Source organism: Armigeres subalbatus, chromosome 1 (assembly GCF_024139115.2).
Source record: "Armigeres subalbatus isolate Guangzhou_Male chromosome 1, GZ_Asu_2, whole genome shotgun sequence".
Lineage (NCBI taxonomy): Eukaryota > Metazoa > Arthropoda > Insecta > Diptera > Culicidae > Armigeres > Armigeres subalbatus.
In genome coordinates this window covers 69,688,197-69,708,920 of record NC_085139.1, presented here as the reverse complement: position 1 = coordinate 69,708,920, position 20,724 = coordinate 69,688,197, and the positions used below count along the sequence as shown (strand labels likewise).

General features: G+C 41.5%; 2 protein-coding genes across 9 annotated transcripts in view; one reads left to right on the top strand and one right to left on the bottom strand.

Moving 5' to 3' along the window:
* Positions 1 to 20,724, top strand: part of LOC134226876 (multiple epidermal growth factor-like domains protein 10) — a 447,567-nt gene that overhangs the window by 376,911 nt on the left and 49,932 nt on the right. The window lies entirely within an intron of this gene.
* LOC134226851 (ATP-binding cassette sub-family C member 4-like) lies at positions 12,351 to 19,931 on the bottom strand. Of its 2 annotated transcripts, none has more exons than XM_062707906.1 (5): positions 19,806 to 19,931; positions 16,341 to 16,880; positions 14,125 to 16,275; positions 12,960 to 14,059; positions 12,351 to 12,897 (listed from the first exon to the last, which is right to left on the bottom strand). In XM_062707906.1, exons 2-5 carry the CDS (start codon positions 16,860 to 16,862, stop codon positions 12,633 to 12,635), a joined length of 4,038 nt encoding a protein of 1,345 aa, XP_062563890.1. In that variant the 5' UTR covers positions 16,863 to 16,880; positions 19,806 to 19,931; the 3' UTR covers positions 12,351 to 12,632. The 2 variants fall into 2 exon arrangements, with proteins under 2 accessions (XP_062563890.1, XP_062563883.1); XM_062707899.1 differs by lacking the exon at positions 19,806 to 19,931 and adding an exon at positions 18,732 to 18,885.

The window sequence follows — 20,724 nt, the reverse complement described above, 5'->3', positions numbered from 1 at the left end:
TTCTGGATGACTGATGAAAGAGGTGGTTAGTATGCCTGAGCTGAGCATATCCTGCTTATAACGATTTTCATGGGTATTTTACATCGTGCTAAAGTTATGGAAGATAGTGAGTATTACCTAAAATTCAAAATACCTGTTAAGTTGCAATGCAATTTAGACATTTCTTAGAGTCCGTTTTTTCATATTTGGTAATGAGTAGTGTAAAAGTGGAAGCGCATGGTACATCGTAGGCTAGAGCTGCGAAGGCGTTTTGGCATACAAAATTGTTTTATATTTCATTTAGTTGGTGTTTCCCCAATTGTAAAGTATTCATTATTTTCATGTTTTCTTATTTGTGAATTACAAGCTTTTTTACCTAACCTAACCTTTCATTACGTTATCTATTATCATAGAAATTGATTTAATCCGACATAATCAATAAAACATAATTTCATATCAATAAGATCAAAATGACTACCATCTGGACTGAAGCCTATTCAAAATCACCTTAACAAAATATTTACAGCACAACGATCGAGAGACGTCATGGCTGGCGCACTTTCACTGCAACATTTTATTATTGCGGCACGTGCAGCCTCTCCGATACCGCCTCAATCCAGTAGTCTTATTCTGGCCGAGTACCTACCCCCATGTACATAATGTCTCACTCTACTCCACTCCAATTCGCGAAGGTATATTTTATAAGTCTATCGAGTCTGGCTTTCGGTTGGTGCTGGACGGTGCCTTCACTTCACCAGTGCCTTCGGTGCGATGATAACCCAAACAAACCAACGATGCGGCTGCTATTGATGCGAAGCTAATTCGACGCATGTTGTTGGCACCCAACCGGTCAAAATTGTGAACTTTTACGTTTAGAAAATATTAGAACATTCGCAATACACAAATTTTGTACAATCAACGTCTTATCTTTTTTCAAATGATAAAGCAGTAATGCATATATACTTAGCGTCCAATATGCTAAATGTTTGTCCAACGTAACGATCAATGCAATAATCTAATCTTTTCCCACTGTATATGTTACCAAAATATTTCGAAACGGGGCCTGTTTCGTATTCATCGCTTTTCGTTTATTGCTTTGCTATACTTGTTCTGACTTTGACCTTGACTGATAGGGAGAATGAGAAGCAACTATTGGGGCGGAGGCGGGAGAAGTTCCCAAAATACGCGGATGTGCTCGCGATACGAACTCGGTGAAGGTCGCGCGTCTGCTTAGGTTGCGACGATGGGCGCGTTGTCGACAAAAATACCTTCCATGTCCGCTCGAACATTAACCTATTAACTAACCAACTGTTTACATTATTCGAAACATATTTATGTAGCGCTAAGACACGGGTGAAGGCAGGGGTGCCAATATTTAGCACCTACTTATGGTTGTCCGTCGTGCTCGTTTAATCGGTAGACCACAGCCGCAGCCATTATTGTGAACCGATTATCAGCTTAATTTTGATCGATGCTGAGGCGGTAACTGCTGTCGCCGCGGTAGTTTCAGGTCATTGGAACATCATGGGGACGGAGGGTTCGAGGCATACTGATGAATCGGTTTCGATTAAGACCTGAATGGAATAGAAGGTTACGTGATTGAATTGATTGTGATGAGGAATTCTGTTTCAATTGAATCAGCTTTAGTTTCCTACATTAATGAAAAGCCAGTTATATAGAATTTATACTCTCAAGTAAGAGCACAAGAGCAAAAAGCGATGTGGCGCGAAAATAAGAATAAGAATTGCAACAATACAAAACAATAACAACAACAAAAACAAAACAAAATAGTTTCAACAATCGAAACAAAAATAGCAGCAACAGCAACTTTAACGTCAACAGAAGACACAACAACAATAATTTCAACAACAAAAACAATAATACCAGCAACAATAACATCGTCAACAAAAAAAAGACACAACAACAACAACTACATAAGCAATAAAATGGTCAACAAAAGTAGAAAAAACAATTTCAATGGAAACATCAATAATCAAAACCTTAATCGCATGAACCACAATGATCGGAACAGCTTTTTATGAGCCGGAATGAATGCGGAAACAATAGCAACACGAATGTGAAGACCATAACGCCCCATCGTGTAATAACTCAATTGTCTACAACACCAAGTTATTCCAAAATGCTAATGAAATTATTTCCCATTTTCGTCCTAAATTCAAAGTTCATATTGTCGGGCCGCCACCAAACCGGACCGCGCGATTGAGCACTCGCGCACTCGCACACAGCACTCGTCGATAGAAAATCCTTCCGCACGCGATGGCATATGAGCAAATCAAACCACCTTCCTTTTGCCAGTGGAGATATATCAGCTTCCACACTGATATTCTTCCCTCCCCCTTCATACGGGAGCTTGGCAGAAGGAAGGTCGTGTGATATGTGCCATCACAAATATTGGCCTCCGCTCGCTTTCAAATCGACTTCTATAAAAAAAAACATTCTTCATGCCTGCCGTATCCTAACGGAACTATCAATTCTATACTTTCGCCACTAATTCTATCATGAACATGAGCGTCCGAGTTTGGAAGATGATATTAGCATTTCCATATCATTGTCATTCAATATCGTTTTACTTGTCCCTTAACTTATTTTTAATAACGTTTTAAGGCAGTTTTTATAATTAGTTTGACATAATTGTTCGAAATAATGAGTTTATTTAATATTTTTGTTCTTTGGGCATGTCTAGTCATTATACACACACTTTTTGGAACAAAGCGTTGACCGATTTGCTTGCAACAAGTTGCATTCGACGGGGAATGCTTTCCCATTGTTTCCTATTAAAAATTCAGATCGGACTATGGGATCAAAATTTATGGCCAAAATATTATTTTTTGAAATGAACGAGAAAGGCACTATTGCCGCTAGGGTGATTAATCAGGATTTTTTGACTATGATGCATACCAATAAAACGTAAATCAATGAAAAATTAAAACCCATTTACCTAAAGTGCTATTTTAGACCTTTCTTATGTGATTTTTTTCAACATCCTTCTTAATGCACCGAGGGAGGCATCATCACTGCAAGGTGAATTGATTTGAGTTTTTTTAGCGTCTCCTGGCTTTTAGAATGAATAAACTATTCCTTGTCTTTAAATCTGGGTGGTTTTTATTCATGCTTCTTTATTTTTAGCTAAGTTTTCAAGGGTGCCCACAACCGAACCACGAAATGAAAATGTCCAAAAATGTCAAATTTTCTAAATTGTCAATATTTTTTTCTCAATCGATGAAATCATATTAATTTCTTTGCTAGTAGTGAGGTTATAAGTTTAGCTTTCGATTGCTATGCAAATGTCGACATAAGATCAACCAGGGCCAAAGTTATGGACCAAACACAAAAGGGTGCCCACAACCGAACCTCCTCCCCTACATGTTTAGTAATTAATGATTTTGTGTGTGTTACTTCTACGTGAAGTTAAACGATTTACTATGATATGGAAATGCTAATATCATCTTCCAAACTTAGACGTACATGTTCATGATAGAATCAGAGGCGAAAGTAAAGAATTGATAGTTCCGTTAGGATACGGCAGGTATGAAGAATGTGTTTATAGAAGTCGATTTGAAAGCGAGCGGAGGGCAATATTTGTGATGGCACATATCGCACGACCTTCCTTCTGCCAAGCTCCCGTATGCAGGGGGAGGGGAGAATATCAGTGTGGAAGTTAATATATCTTTTTTTTTCTTTTTTTTGTCTTTATTTAGGATATATCTCCACTGGCTATCTTCAGCTCTCCACTGGCTATCTTCGGCTATCTTCTCCACTGGCTATCTTCGGCACTGGCTATCTCCACTGGCTATCTTCGCCTCTAATTCTATCATGAACATGTACGTCTAAGTTTGGAAGATGATATTAGCATTTCCATATCATACATGTTTAGGTCGGAATCAAATTAATCATTTGAAAAATCTACTAATTGTTATTTGGACTTTTTATTCACCAACACTCTTGATAAATTCTGTGTAAATGAGTCTCTATCGCCTTTATGGAAAAATGAAGCATTCCACACAGCAGTTGAATATTCTGTATTCGTGCACCGAAACAATGATCCTCACGGCTATGATTTCGAAAATATTCTCGATTATAAAAATGCAAATTCTGACAGCTTTCAACAAAAAAATGAATGGAGCTAATTGGCAACATATTTTATAAAAGCAAGCTGACATTGAATGTGCTGTTGCAGACTTTTATGCAAGTTTATTAGACATTGTTAGGGAAGAAGTACCACTCGTAATTCTTTTTTTTTTTTCAACTTTATTAGAGTGATTTTTAAGTTTTTGACAAAGTTCATCACTTGTACCACTCGTAAGGAAAGGTCGCAATTATAGCTCAAAAAACCCGGTATGGTTCGACAAACAAATAAAAAAATTGAAATACAGGCCGGACTCGATTATCCGGAGGCTCGATTATCCGGGGCTCGATTATCCGGAGAAAATGGCTCGATTATCCGGAGTAATATTTTTACCCATCTTACAAAAATAGAAATATGTATTATCAGTGTGTATCCGTAACGTATCCAATATGTGCAAGACACCTAGTAATGATAGTGCCTTTCTCGCTTCCTAAAGGACTGTTCACAAATTACGTAACGCTTTAGGGGGAGGGAGGAAGTCAGACCAAGTGTTACGGTCCGTACAAAAAAAATTAAACCTTCCATAAAAAAGGGTTGCGAGAGGGAGAGTGGGGTATTGAATTTATCAAATTCAGCGTTACGAGTTTTGTGAAAGAACCCTAAGGGAACGGAAATCAAGAACATTCATAAAAATGGCCAATTTATGAATTTCAATTCAAAGCACCGATATTTTTTCAAACATTCGTATGTACAATCTGAGTACAGCATTGACATTGTGACTCATGCTACCAAATGGTCCTCCGGAATATCCGGAATGGGTTCGTTCACAAATTACGTAACGATTTTGAACCACCATCCTCCCCCTCGTAATGCTTTTTTGTATGGAAGGTTTAATTGGTTTGTATGAATCGTAAAGCACGGTCTGACCCCCTGCCTCTCATTCCAGCGTTTCGTAATTTGTGAACAGCCTCAATATTTATATGAAAAAGTGGTTATTTCGCCAACGGTGGTCCATGTATAGATTCAAACACTGGAACTGGTGTACGCATAATAACAACAAAAAATCCTTGTGTTTAGGAAACATCCATTAATTACGTAACGCTTAGAGGGAGAGGAGGGGTTCCCTGAAGTGTGACAATCCTTGCAAATAGTTTAGATACCTCATACAAAAAGTGTGACATAGGAGGAGGGGGATTGAAAATGGCCATTTTTTGCGTTACGTAATGAATGGATCTTCCCTTAATTATGAAATGAATATTTTAATTTTCTAAAGAATCACTCGGTGGCCAAGGTAATCCATACACAATGTCATGCTCAGAATGTCGGACAATAACCCGGTGAAAATGGTTCCTGATAAGGATTCGCAGGGGACAAGAAGGCGAGGTGCCCAGAGAGCAAGGTGGTTCGATTTGAGGTCCCTCCGTGGACTACAAAGTTGGCGACGTGCAAATACTGACCGAGTTGAATGTAGACGAATTTTTTGTACTGCAGAGGCCTTAGTTTGAATAAATCAAATGAAATAAATTCCGTTGTTAGAATGTCAAATGATACTATGCAAAGAAATTCATTATTTTTTGTTTTATTTCACGGATGTTCTGCAATTTTCGGAAGGCCACAGCATATATAAGCCACAACATTAAGTGCACTCATAATACAAACACAAATGCACAAACAAACACAAGGTGGTTAGAGATGTGCGCCGTCGCCGCCGACAGTTTATGGCAATCCCGTTGAAACTCCAGAGGATTTCTCGTGAAAAGGCTATTTTTTTTGAAAATTCCTTACATTTTTTCGTTCAAAAATCGAGCAAGCTTTTCGTAAAAACTTTTAAGATCTTTTAATGAAAATTCTGAAGAATATCCTTCGAAATCTCGAAAACACTACCGTTGAAATTCTGAGTAAATTTCCTTAAAAATTAGGAAGATCTTATTGTAGAATTTAAAAGAAAGAAAAACAGGATCACCATCTTTGACCAGAGCTCGCACAGACTAAATACTTAACACTTAGCATTAGACAACGGACAGGACATTCACACAGCACCTAGTGAACAAGTGGAGCGTTTTCCGCTTCACGAAATGTTTTCTCCTTACTAGGGCGGGAATCAAACTTACACTCCATGGCTTGCAAATATGCTTAGACAACTGACGCCACTAACATTCCAAATTCCAGAAATTTCCCGGGTAAATTATAAAGAATTTCCTTTGGGAATCTCGAAGAATTACCTGAGTAAATATCCAAGCATTTGCTGTTGAAAACCACATAATTTCACGTAGAAATCAAATGTTTTGACGGGGAAAGGCCGTTTCTTGTTCGGCCGAATATAATTCGAAACTCGACTAGCATTAAATCAGTTGACCAAAATAGTTGGTCAGTTGAGGCCCTCCTTAGCCGTGCGGTAAGACGCGCGGCTACAAAGCAAGACCATGCTGAGGGTGGCTGGGTTCGATTCCCGGTGCCGGTCTAGGCAATGTTCGAATTGGAAATTGTCTCGACTACCCTGGGCATAAAGGTATCATCATGTTAGCCTCATGATATACGAATGCACAAATGGTAACCTGGCTTAGAAACCTCGCAGTTAATAACTGTGGAAGTGCTTAATGAACACTAAGCTGCGAGGCGGCTCTGTCCCAGTGTGGGGATGTAATGCCAATAAGAAGAAGAAGAAGAAGTTGGTCAGTTGGTCGTTCGGCCGAACAGGTCATTTGACTGAAAAGTTGTTTAATCGAATAGGTTATTAAGCCAAAAATGCCTAGATGGTCGTTTGGTAGAAAAGGGCCATTTGGCCGAAATGAACATATGTTGTTGTTTGCCCGAGCTGCTGAAAAAAAATCGTTTGACCGAAAATGCTGCTTGGCCGGACGAGGTGGCATGAATAAGGTCGAAGGTGAAAAGGGTGAAAATCATACGGCCGAACTGATAATTTGGCCTAAAAAGACGTTTGCTCCGACAGCTCATTTGTTCGAAAATAACGTTTGGTTGAACAGGTCGACGTTTTTCGCCGTATAACCCAATCAGCCGAATAACATTTTCGGCCAAATTGCCTTTCCTGCTAAACTAAGGTTTCGGTCAAATGGAGTTCGTGGGAAGTTATCAAGCCGGCTTCGTTGACGGCCGCTCGACAACGGACCAGATCTTTACTGTACGGCAAATCCTTCAAAAATGCCGTGAATACCAGGTCCCAACGCACCATCTGTTCGTTGATTTCAAGGCGGCATACGACAGTATAGACCGCGTAGAGCTATGGAAAATTATGGACGAGAACAGCTTCCCTGGGAAGCTTACCAGACTGATCAAAGCAACGGTGGATGGTGTGCAAAACTGTGTGAAGATTTGGGGCGAACACTCCAGTTCGTTCGAATCGCGCCGGGGACTAAGACAAGGTGATGGACTTTCGTGCCTGTTGTTCAACATTGCGCTAGAAGGAGTCATGCGGAGAGCCGGGTGTAACAGCCGGGGTACGATTTTCAACAGATCCAGTCAATTTATTTGCTTCGCGGATGACATGGACATTGTCGGCCGAACATTTGCAAAGGTGGCAGAACTGTACACCCGCCTGAAACGTGAAGCAACAAAAGTTGGACTGGTGGTGAATGCGTCAAAGACAAAGTACATGCTTGTGGGCGGAACCGAGCGCGACAGGGCCCGCCTGGGAAGCAATGTTACGATAGACGGGCATACCTTCGAGGTGGTCGAGGAATTCGTCTACCTCGGATCCTTGCTAACGGCTGACAACAACGTTAGTCGTGAAATACGAAGGCGCATCATCTGTGGAAGTCAGGCCTATTACGGGCTCCAGAAGAAACTGCGGTCGAAAAAGATTCGCCACCGCACCAAATGTGTCATGTACAGGACGCTTATAAGACCGGTTGTCCTCTACGGACATGAAACATGGACAATGCTCGAGGAGGACTTGCAAGCACTCGGAGTATTCGAGAGACGGGTGCTTAGGACCATCTTTGGCGGTGTGCAAGAAGACGGTGTGTGGCGGCGAAGAATGAACCATGAGCTCGCCCAGCTCTACGGCGAACCCAGTATCCAGAAGGTAGCTAAAGCCGGAAGGTTATGATGGGCAGGGAATGTTGTAAGAATGCCGGACAGCAACCCTGCAAAGATGGTGTTCGCTTCCGATCCGGCAGGTACGAGACGGCGTGGAGCGCAGCGAGCGAGATGGGCAGACCAGGTGCAGAACGACTTGGCGAGCGTGGGGCGTATCCGAGGATGGAGAGATGCGGCCTCGAACCGTGCATTGTGGCGTTAAATTGTTGATTCAGTGTTATCTGTTTAGATGTTAACTAAATAAATGAATGAAAATAACCAAAATAAAGTTTATTTGAGCAAAAGTTAAATTTTCAGCAACAACAAAAAAACGGCTCGATTATCCGAAGTGAAATTTTTTTCAACACTCCGGATAATCGAGTCCGGCCTGTATTATAAATCATATAAATCAAATATTAAAAATTGAAATATATAATCACGCTCATTTTCGAAAAATTCTATATATGTATTTTGAAAAAAAGGTTGCAAAAAGAGTACAAATTTCTTAGCATTATCTCTTGATTTAAATCGAAAGAAATTTTCGATGGAAAATTGCTGGATTTTAACTTAGTTTTGGCATAGTTAAAAAAGTTTTTTGGCCATGATTTGATTTCATTTTCGGTTTTAGCATTATACTCCGTAAGACATAACTAAACTAATTTGATCGCAAATATTCAGATAGTTTTCTAAATTTTCTTGACTCGTGTATTGTTTATAAATTTTGTGAGCCTTTTGCTTTTGGTCAGAATAACTTCAGCAATATTAACTAACATCGTCTTCTCTTGATCCTCTTACTATCATGTACACTAGCCATTGTTATTGGGTGGGGCACCGCAAGAACAATAGCCTTTGAGAACAATGGTGTGATTGCATCGTGTGGTGCTTCACTTCTGTCTCCTCCAGTGCTCATGTGTAGGGTTAAGGCAGGTATTTTCGTCTTATCGTCATAGTCTCAAATATCAATAAAATATAAGCTTTTTTGCCAAATTCATCCGTACCCAATCGTAGGCTTAGGCGAAACGTTCTGCTATAGTGGAGTTCTAGCAAAATGACGTTGCTTTCATTGATTTTAGCCCCTATGACGATGGACGGAAATACCTGCCGTGTCCCTATCATGTATTCAGGTGCTCTTTGTAATGCTGCCACTCCACGGTCGTTTGTAAGAAGATCCCAGTTTGCGTTCCTAAAAATGTCAGACAGTGGCACGCGGGGAAGGGTCGTTTGGCGGAAACCGAATGCTACTAGCCCGAACAAACCATTAGGCAGAAACCCATCTGGCCGAACGGATCATACGTCCGAATAGGTCATTTGGCAGGAAAGGTCACATGAGCTTGAGCTTGAGCTTGATTGACTGCTCGTAGTTGCTACTCCATTATGACCAGATCAGCTGTTCTTGCACAGGGAACCAACAGATGTTTGCTTGGGACTAGCTCACATCTTCAATGTACAAGTACTGGTGATCTCATTTGTTAGGTCATACTGGCGCCTGCAACGTCAGAATGCAAATAAATGTAGGGAAGGGGAGGAAATGATGCAATCACTCGCCCACTGCAAGCCGAATATACCTCTGCACTTGCCACGAGTTCATGCGGAGTTTGTTGGAATTTTTGGGTTAGGTTCGAGAGGCAGAGATCCGTCTTGGTTAACGAGCTGCCAATGTGATAGATAGGAGAAAGCAACTGATGGAATTTCTAATTGGATGTTTGGAAACGAGCTTTATAATTCATTTCCAACTCTAGCAGATTACTGTTAGAATATTCAAGTTGAAGGTATAGGAATTGAGATGGAAATGATATGGAAGTCCGTTTCCAGTTCTAGCGATTGCTAGAACATGAGAAATATAGAGAAAGATACAAAGTAGGAGAATGAAACGGACCTGGGATTGAACCCACGACCTCCTGCGTATGAGGCAGAAGCAGTAGCCATATGACTACCAAGCCCGTTTCATTTGGCAGGAAAGGTCATATGGCCGACAAAGTCATATGACTGAATAAGCCATTTGGCTGAAGAAGTCAATTGGTCGAATAGATCATTTTGCCGGATAGGTCCTTTGGCCGAATAGAGCATTTGGCCGAATAGAGCATTTGGCCGAAAAGGCCATTTCGCCGAACAAGTCAATTGGCCGAACAAGTCATTCGGCCAAATATGGCTTTTTGTCAAATATGTCATTCGGCCGAATATGTTATTTGGCCAAATAGGTAATTTGACGTGTCACTTCTAACTTTTCAATCATCATTTCTCACTTCTCACTGCAAATGTGAAAAAAGGAAGTTCGAAATGATAATGAAAAAAGAGGCTTCCTTCTTGTCTCCCTTTTTACTTCGCTCTTCCCCCTTTTTATCTCACTGTAAAGAGAAATTATTAGTGAGAAGTGAGACGTCTCACTTCGCACCACTTACTTTTCACAGTAAGAGGCGAGAAGTGAGAAATTATTAGTTGGAAGTGCGAAGTGAGACGTTCCACTTCTCACTAATTATTTCTAGATCCGTCCAACGTTATACGAATCAGCCTTATCAGTTTCGCCGGAAAACCATGTTCTTATTTGCCATAATTCATTCCGTTTCTCTGAATCGTACGCCGTCTTGCAATCAATAAACAGATGATGTGTCGAAGGATTTGTCTCAGGGTAAACATTTGATCCGTCGTTGATCGGCCCTCACGAAAACCTGCCTAGTATTCGCCGACGATCTGTTGAACAGAATACGGGAAATGTAACAGGGTTAAGGCAGGCATTTTCGTCTTTTCGTCATAGTTTCGAAAGCCAATCAAAGAGACACTTTTTTGCCAAACTCATCCGTACCAAACCGTAATCTCAGGAGAAACGTTTTGCTGTAGTGGAGTTCTAGCAAATGGACGTTGCTTTCACGCAGAAGTTTGAAGACATTTTCAATAAAGAAAATGTTTTTGACCCTTCGTTCAGAACTAGTTTGGATTAAAAAAATGAAAATATGAAAACCCCGGGTGATGATGGTATTTTCTACATACTTATCAAAAAACTTCCTGAAAGCTCTTTATCCTTTTTGATTAATTTATTTAACAAATGTTTTCAATTGACATATTTTCCAGATAAATGGAAAAATGCCAAAGTTGTTAGAATTTTGAAGCCGGAAAAAATCCAGCTAAGCTTTCTAGTTATCACCCACTCAGTTTGCTTTCTTCAATAAGCAAACTGTTTGAAAAGATTATTTTAAATAGAATGAACCATCATTATATTATTGACAATTCAATTTGTGTTGATGAGCAATTAGTTTTTCGCCATCTCATCAGTTGTTACGGGTTACGAATTTAATTCCACTTAACAAATCTGAAGGATGTTCGACTGGAGTTGCTCTTTTTGATAGAGAGAAAGCATATGACAGTGTTTGGCATGAAGGTTTGGTTGTAAAATTGATGAATTTTAATTTACCTCAGTATATTATTGAACTTTTTCAAAATTATTTATCAGATCGCTCACTGCAGGTACCTGATAGTGTAATCGATTACTTAAGAGCTGGTGGCCTCAATGGATGGAAATACCTGCCGTGTCCCTAATGATTTGATTTAAGCTTTTTTACGGTTGTAGGAAATTCAGCTATTTCTCCTTCCACCAACAAACTCTTCCAAATGATAATGTAAGTCGAATAAGTCATTGGCATCATGTCCTTATCAAATTCTCGTGCTTGAAACCCTTTGCAATAACTGACTTGTTGAACACACGTCACTTGGATTAGCCGAACAATTTCGATTGATTTATGACGCTCGACCCTGAAGGCTTCCTATCTATTCCAGAAAGGCAAAAATTCATCATATTTAATGGCTGTTATCAGTTATCTGAAAATAATTGTCGCCAACAGGTTGGGGGTTTTCCCACGAACCGTTGCCAGGGGAATTATTCAACTGATATGGCATCATCGTTTTTGTTCTTATGATCTTTATACGAACCGCTCACACTCAAAATAAATGATTCCACGTTTATCAATATAATAGTGAGACTGTCCGTCCCATCACCCATTCCTGGTCTTCTGTGTCTTACTCCTCTTAGGGGCTATCCATATACTACGTGGACAGGCTTTAATCAGTTTTAGATACCCCCTCCCCCAGCGTAGACAAATGGTCATACGAATTTTCAAAAATTATCTCTCCTCCCCCCTAAACTGTTCACGTGGTATATGGACAACCCCTTACTTGATTATAATTTATTATAGGGAGCCATTGAAACTGTAGGGATTGTGATTGATCGGCGATAGGAATAATCACATACAACGTGGGGTTCTTGTGAAGATGGCTAAAAAAAATTGCTACCATTTATTGCCTTCCATTTGATATGGAACTACACAACTCTAGTCTGTATATGCTACGTAAAAATGCGCTCCACGGACTTTAGTAGAAATATTATTTCCTAGCAAATCTCTTTTGTGGAATATCATTATAGAAACGTTATTAAGAACATTTGTTTCTAGTGTTGTCTCGTTCGAGCACTAAGTCACTTTGCAATCATTTGAGACCTTTTTTTTCATATTGATAATTAAGAATTGCCCTAGCATTTTTGCTATCATTCCTTAAGCTTCCGATAGTTCTCGTCGGCTATCCGGATAAGTAAGGCCGCATTCGCTACGCCAGTTTGGTCCACCAATCTGCGAAGGTACCCACTGGGGCCATGTAGAAGATCGTGCGGATGACCGAATTCCACTACCCGTCCGGCATCCATCACTAGCACTCGATCGCTATCCATGACCGTATGCAGCCGATGGGCGATCGTTAATACTGTACAGTCGGCAAACTTTGTGCGAATTGTTGTCTGAATAAGTTTATCAGTTCTGAAATGACAGAAATTGATTAGGATGTTTTTATTTGATGTAATACGATCGAAATTACTCACTCTGGATCAACGTTTGCAGTGGCCTCATCAAGTACCAGAATCTTATTGCTTCGCAGAATTGCACGAGCCAGACAAACTAGCTGTCGCTGGCCCATACTGAAATTGCTTCCTCCATCAGACATTTTGCATTCGAGTCCACCGGCCAACGAGGAAACGGCCTCCTTTAGTTCCACCTGATCCAAAGCACTCCACAGTTCCGCATCGCCTTTCTCCTCGAACGGATCCAGATTACTCCTCAAAGTTCCAGAGAATAAGATCGGATCCTGTGGTATGATCGATATCTTGCTTCGCAAATCCCGCAGTCCCAATGTCTTAGTATCAATGTCATCAATCTCGATAGTTCCATCATAGGGAGCCAACCTAAATAATGCCTGGATCAACGAAGACTTTCCTGCACCCGTTCGACCAACGATTCCAATCTTCTCATTCGATCGAATAGAAAAACTCAAATCCTTCAGCACTTTATCCCCGCCATCCGAATAGCGAAGATCCACGTTGTTAAACTTGACCACCCCATGCTCAGGCCAGTTACTTTGCGGGCGATATTTGGGAGCCGTATCCAGTGGTGGCTCCGAAGGCAAATTCGTATACTCATTGACCCTCTCAACGGAGACCATCTCGTTCTCGAGCTCCGCCGATTGTCGCATGCCCCACTGGCACATGCCGATCAAACTAATGGTCTGAGTAATGGCTAAGCCCACGCTTCCGCCCAGGGTATTTTTTCCGGCCACTAGGAAGCTCAACGTTACCACAGCTATGTAGATTACGCATACAAAATCCAACCACAGAGCAAACGCTCGTGTGGTCGTTATGAATATGAACCACGCGGAAGTGTTCTCATCCATGTGGTTGTTGAACTCCCGACTCAACGTTCCTTGTGCGCGGAACGCCCTAATTGTAGACAGCCCTTGAAGGGTGGCGTTCAGATGGGAAAAGATGGGCGATCGTTTTACCGATTCGATTCGTTTCACAACACGGGACGTGTCCAGGTACGCTTTGCGAAGTAGGAACATGATTGCGGCGATCACCACGGTCGGTGCAAGGAACCAATAGTTGACGATAGACACCAACGCCACGACGGATATCATCTCCAAGAAGAACTACAAAAAGAAAAATAGATTAGGTTGGAACGATGCTGATGTGTTGACTCTTCGGCTATACTCACCACTAAGCAATCGTGCAGGGACATTGGAAGAGAAGTGTCGATCGCTCCAATATCTTTGGAAAAACGGTTCAGAATTCGCCCAGAAGGGTTATTGTTGAAGAAATGCATCGTGGCTCGGGTTAACCCGCGGAACATTCGATCGTGGAGATTCATCGAGATTCGAAGGCATACGTAAAAGAATGAGAATGTACGCTGCAGAATCAGACATATGAAGACACCAATCAGGATGGTATATGTAATGATGTACTGCAGTCGTTCGTCATCGTTGTTTGTTCCCATTTGTTGAGAGTCCAGAATGTTGGTGTCCGGTATGTCTTCGACAGTTTGGTTCTCTGATTTGACGATAACGCTCATATTGACGTTACCAAGAGACTCTTCCCAGTTTACCCATTGGGCTACGAAATAATCAACGCTGCTGATGGCTATCTGCGCCAGCAGAATTAGAACTGAAATGAAAAATATCCAAACCCAGCTGTTGATAGCGGATATGTAGGTTTTATAGACGGAAAAGTCCACGGACCCTTCGCCCTGAGATTCTTTTTCTTCAATTTGTTTCTCTTGGTCCAAGTTTGTTGGTTCTGTGTGAGCGGTAAACTTCTGAAAGTCGAATACGTTTTCGTCTGGTGATTCTTCCGGAGTCAAGGCCAAAATTGAGTCCATCATTGTTTTCTTGATCTCCCTGTATGGACCTTCAGCCTCCATCTGACCCCCATCCATCAGAATAATATGCTGAACATCGTTTAGATACTGCAACTGATGCGTCACCAAAATACATACTTTATCCGCCAGGAACTCTCTGATGCACATCTCATAGATGTGCTTTCCAACGTGACTATCAACCGCCGAAAGTGGATCATCCAAAATGTAGATATCACTCTTTTTGTAAATCGCTCGAGCCAAGTTGACTCTGGCTTTCTGTCCTCCACTTAAACTGATTCCACGTTCGCCTACAATCGTTTGATCTCCATGTGGGAATAGCTGGAAGTCTCGTTCTAATGCACATATTCGAACCACTTGTAAGTACCGTTGCTCATCGTACTCCTCCACAAACAGAATGTTATTCCTAACACTACTCTCAAACAACCAAGGTTCTTGCGAAGCATAGCTTATCGATCCATTAATTTGTACTGTTCCTTGGTCTACTTCAAGTTCCCCTAAGATCACCTGCAACAGCGTGGATTTTCCTGAACCCACTGGTCCTATCACAACACATAGACGCCCACTCTCCACAGTCGTACTGAAGGACGTCACTCCCACGTTTGATTCATCCTCACTTACAACCCATCGTGCCGTCACATCTTCGATCACTATGCTTTTCTTATCACTGTCTAGATTCACGACTCGTTTCGACGGCAGCAGCGTCTCCACTTCTTCCTCATTCACCGCCCCATTTGAAACCCTTCCTTTGCTCTTCGCCTTTCTCTTTTCCTCATCGTCAATTAAAACACTTTCCTTAGCTTTGCGATTCTCTGAGGCTTCCTGAACCAACTTCGGTTTTCCCTCAGGAGTTAGCAGGAACTCTTGAATTCGTAACACAGAAATAAATGCCTCCGAGCAAAACGTAATTGCCATTGGCCAAAAATGCACCATTGAATCATTCAAAATACTGTAATAGCTCGTCACAATGAACACTTTACGGGCAGTGATCACATTCCCTGTGTAGGTGTACGCCAACAGGCTAAGGAAGATTGAGACTCGTGACACAACAAAGAACGAGATGAGCGTGGCCCTCACAAAAGCACCTCCACGTATAGCATTGACCTCCTTCCGCCGTACTTTTTCCACCATCTTGGCAAACGAGTTCTCCCAGGTGTACATTTTGATCACCTGAATACCCTGGATGATTTCGTTCATGAAGCGAACTCGAAGATCCGTCCGCTTGGCTGCTCGCATCCGGTAGGTGGCTGTCTTCTTGCCGATCCAAGCTTGAAGCGGTATAAAGCTAAGCAGGAAGGCCATTCCTAACAGACCCGCAAAGTCAAGTTCCATGTAAATGAAATATCCGAGTAGAAGGGACTCCATCGGACCCTTCCATAAGTCATGGATGAATGCGAGTGCAATATCAAACTTACTGACGTCATTGGTAAGTAAATTCAAAATCTTTCCGTTCAGTCCTTCACTGGCGGTCGTTGACTTCGTAAGCTTCAGTGACTGCAATAAGGGGAATGAATGTATTAAAGGCTTATGATATGAATAGCTGGTAAATCTTATCTCACCTTGTTGTAGATAAGGCAGGAACAGCCGATACGTAGCTTCATTCCGATTTGGAAGATGTACAATATGAATGGATGGAATGTGACGACTGGGATCAATGCACAAACGATAACACCAGCTGCATAACCGTATGCATCACGCTCACTGATTTCGGTCTGGTTTGGTGAAAAATACGACACCAGTCCACCGAGGAAGAGAGGCTGTGCCACTCGGTTCGCTGTTTCCAGGAACGAAAACAACAAACCCCACAATAGTAGAGCTTTACCATATCCACGTAGTAACGCACGCCACAACCTTGGCTGCGGCCTCTGTAGTTCGTCAGCCCATAACTGATCGAATCGATCGGAAAGCTGATGACTGCGATGCTCGGGAAGTGTCTCGTACAGCAAATCCTCGGTGATCTCCTTCCGGTGACCCGCACGGAAGATATCTTTCAACCACCAGAAGGTCCGTCGCGAGAGAAACGAAGCATTCTGGACTGGATTTTCGGTTTTGTTCTTACTGAAGTCTTTATCACGGTTCATTATTTGTTAGAGTGAGATCTGGAAATACGTATAGAAGTAATATTTATTAAAAGATTGTTCAATAAGCTTCAAATTAATTTGTATGAAATTGTCTACAGGTTTAGAGAAACTTAATTAAAATCTAACATAAAAAGCCGGGAAACACATATGAATCTTTCCAACAGTCCAGAAAAACACCAATCGTCAAGATTCCTGACTCATGAACACGTTGAATACTGTAGCTAACCGTAACGCTAATGATGACGAACATTCCTTAAGCAGAAGCAATAGAATACAATCCAGACCGTATTCAGTAAATGCCTACAGCCGCTCTAGCGCGCCAGATCTTCGGTGTCACTCCACTCGTAATTAAAACCCTAGATTAGACAATTGAGGGACGTTGGCTGTAGCTGTATCAATGTCATGGGCAGGGGGTACTTCAACGGAAAACACGCTGCTTGCAAGACTCCGTTTGTCATTGCCGTTGGCAAGCCTGCCTGTCTTCATTGATCGTTAACAAAGTTTCAGACACTTCTGGGGTCAGACTTCAGATGATCTTGGATTTGAACTTGGTGCGCCGAGTATAGTCAACCGATGAGCCAAGAATAATGTTGGTTGACTTCAAGATATGCAACTCTTATTGCGTCGGTGTGATACTTACTATGCTTTCTAAGAGCAGCTCTTTTCTGCTTTTACAGACGTTTCAGATGCGAATTTGACCAAGCGGGATCACGGCGAGTTATCTTCGGCACGAACTAGGCAATAGCATAGACCATAACGTTTAAAAATGGCGAGGCAGCATGATTAGCATTCACGTTTTCTAGTATCTCAGTCCAGTTTATGTTATGCAAAAAAGCTTAGCAAATTCAGCTTCACGGAAGTCGTAATATGTTTTGTCCGAAGTGGCGTTGAACTGCAGTCGAATCCTAGCTTCCAATATTTGACAAAGCACAAATCCAGCGATCGGTTGTTGCTATTTAGTACTGCGCTCAGCTGCTTAAGTCCCGCTGTATCGTATGCATCAAGGAGATTCCGAGATGCTGTTTACATGGTACTGCATGATGGATCCGGAAAATAAGTGCCATTCGAATTATATCACGTATTCGATAACTCGGGGATAACCCCTATGACTCACGCAATCAGCACAAGCAATTGAATCAAACGAAAGTGAAACTTATTAACTCTTATTAGCACCTGGTAGCGTCTCTAGATGTTCTCTCGCTAAAAAGTGGGTGTGCGAGGGCTAAGCCCTATAAACCAGAGTCATCAATATTCAATTGAGCATCAGCAGACGCTCACGGAAAGCTGCTGGCTGTGTTGAATCGAACCGGTTTTATTCGGTATTGTCTATCTCCACCATCGCAGACGAGCTTCCTCCACCCGGATAGACGAAAACGTTGATCATTTCGCGGGACCATACTCAGTATTTGCACAGTAGGTCACGATTGTTATCTCTTGAACTGAACAGCGATAAAAATAACTCAGCAACCAATTCTTTTGTTTGTTTGTTACCAAGTTTGATTGGTCTCTATTCATTCATCGTTTGAATGAACTATCGTCATTGAAGTTGAATCCGGTGTATATATTCATGATGATTTGCTAAATTGCACTTTAGAACTTATTTCGTGTACACATTTTGGCATAGAATAGCTTCGCAATATAATTGCCATTAAATTGATTGCAACATTGACCTCAGCACAATCCATTCTCTTATTGTTCACGTGTTCCAAGAATCGAGAAAAAAATAACAGCTGATTCACGTACACCGCTTTTGCACAACCGATTTGAACAACGAAGAACTACGGAAAATCTCAGACCAAACAGCTACACAAAAAGCGAATAGCAACTGCTGTCCGTCATTATGGAATGGGTCTGGTTCGGGATACCTACCAGAAGAAATAAGAAGAGGCCACAAATAAAGAAACTGAATGGGCGAAGACGCACTCGGGAACTGACCGCCGCAGAGCTTGTGTTGCCCCGACGAACGATAGTTACACAGTGCCGGAGCGATAGCCGAGAACGATGGCGTCTACCGCACTGCAACGAACCAGATTGCGTGACTCCGATGAGAGTCTTCTTCAGCATTTCGCTCTCTCGCTCTCACTTCAGATGATGCGGCTAGACTTTCTCCGAGAGTCACCATATGCAACGCGAACCATGAATGCGAAGATCGGGAGAAAACGCACCGGCACCAAGTCGGCGTTATGTTTGGTATTTCGCATTATTGCGAAAGTCCAGCCTATCACGGTAGCGTGCAAATGACAATGAACCTAATCATTCTCCTCTACGAGATGCGCTTCAGTGCAACGGAAAATGAGTGAGGTCGGAACGGAAAAGCTATCGAGGAATTAGCATAGTCTGCATATTGTTTTGATGTTTATTCTTTTCGAGGTTAACGAACCGTTAACATCCACTACAATTACTTTTTACTACGGAATTCTATTCATATATACGAGCACAATGTGTTCTTCAGATTTATCAGTTCTAGTCAGCTTTACGTGGAAGCTTACGAAGCTCACTACTAAGGTTCTACCTTGCGATACATAACGAATTTCTTCATCATTCTTGAGAATTATATTAAGGTCTATTTTGCTTGCACTACTATTTCTAGGTTTAACTTTTTTTTATTACCTCTAACCCCAACTAATTTGATACGAAAATTATTTTAAGCTTTTAGAGGAATGTATTTACTTGTTATAAAACGAGTTTGTACTATTCCATTTAATTCCATTACTTTTTGTATCATTGACAGATACGTATTTCGACCTCAACAGTAAGGCCGTCTTGAGTGTCACGTACTTTACTCGACTTCAACTCAACAACTAATTGTTTTTTATTTACACTTAATATCCACATGATACTAATGTTGAATGAACAAGGGGATATTGCTAAGATCTTCTTCTTATAGCAAAATAATTCAAATATGAATCTATCAAGGCCTTGCACTATCTTATCAGAACTTACCCCTGAGTTGACTGATAGAGACAAAATTCCAACACGCGACGTTATCAGTACCCCTAGGAGTCGTATGCGGGAACACCATGCGTGTTCAACTTTTGACTTTTAATGAGAGGCTATATCTGCTAGGAGGGCATTCTTATATGTATCTAGCATTCTCAGCCACGTACCAGAAGTGTAGCTAGGAAAACAGAAAAAAATAATTCAATGTAATAACAGAATGATATGGGGTTTGAATGCGAAAGATAGTCAAATCCATGCTAGGAGTAAAAGTACATCAGTGATCGCCACATCATCATATTCCTACCGTTGCTTTGTATCGGTGTACTTGGACCGATGACTCGTAATTGGACCGATCACTCTTCACGAAGGTTAGACAAGACTGGTTATCCTCGCATGGCAGTTGTAGGTTTAACTCGCTTTTCACCGAACTCTTGAAGCAAATGGCCTCTTGGCAGGCCTTGCCGAGCGCCACGTATTCAGCCTCCATATCTGATTGCGGAACACTTGATTATCTTCTGCTGGCCTACGGAATAACTCCGCCGATGTACAGGATTACGAATCCCGATGTAGATCTTCCCGATCATTATCCGCCAAATCAGAATTGGAATATCCGATCATATCTTGCTTCATATTTCCTACTTCACAGCTAGATGACGTCTGTGTTTTCTATACCGGGGTTCAATTTGCGATTGCGAAAATCGAAAATCTTCACTTGAATATTATAGATTCGATTTTATATTTTGTTAATACATAATGTAACGACCCCTTGGTCGGCGCGCCGAATAATACGGCTGCAGCTGCAGCTGCAACCAGCTCTCGGAAGAACGATTTGATACTTCTAGATACTATATGAAATATTGTGCGACTAGCTTAGATATAGGTTTCTTGAAATTCAATAGGGTAAGATGGAATACAAAGTGAA

Bases quoted from the DNA above. Each gene is read 5' to 3' on its own strand.
- LOC134226851 (XM_062707906.1), bottom strand. From the start codon at position 16,862: ATGAACCGTGATAAAGACTTCAGTAAGAACAAAACCGAAAATCCAGTC. The intron at 14,060-14,124 runs GTGAGTATAGCC...TTCTTTTTGTAG, and splicing joins CCCTGCACGATTGCTTAGTG to TTCTTCTTGGAGATGATATC. The intron at 12,898-12,959 runs GTGAGTAATTTC...CTGTCATTTCAG, and splicing joins ACTGCAAACGTTGATCCAGA to AACTGATAAACTTATTCAGA.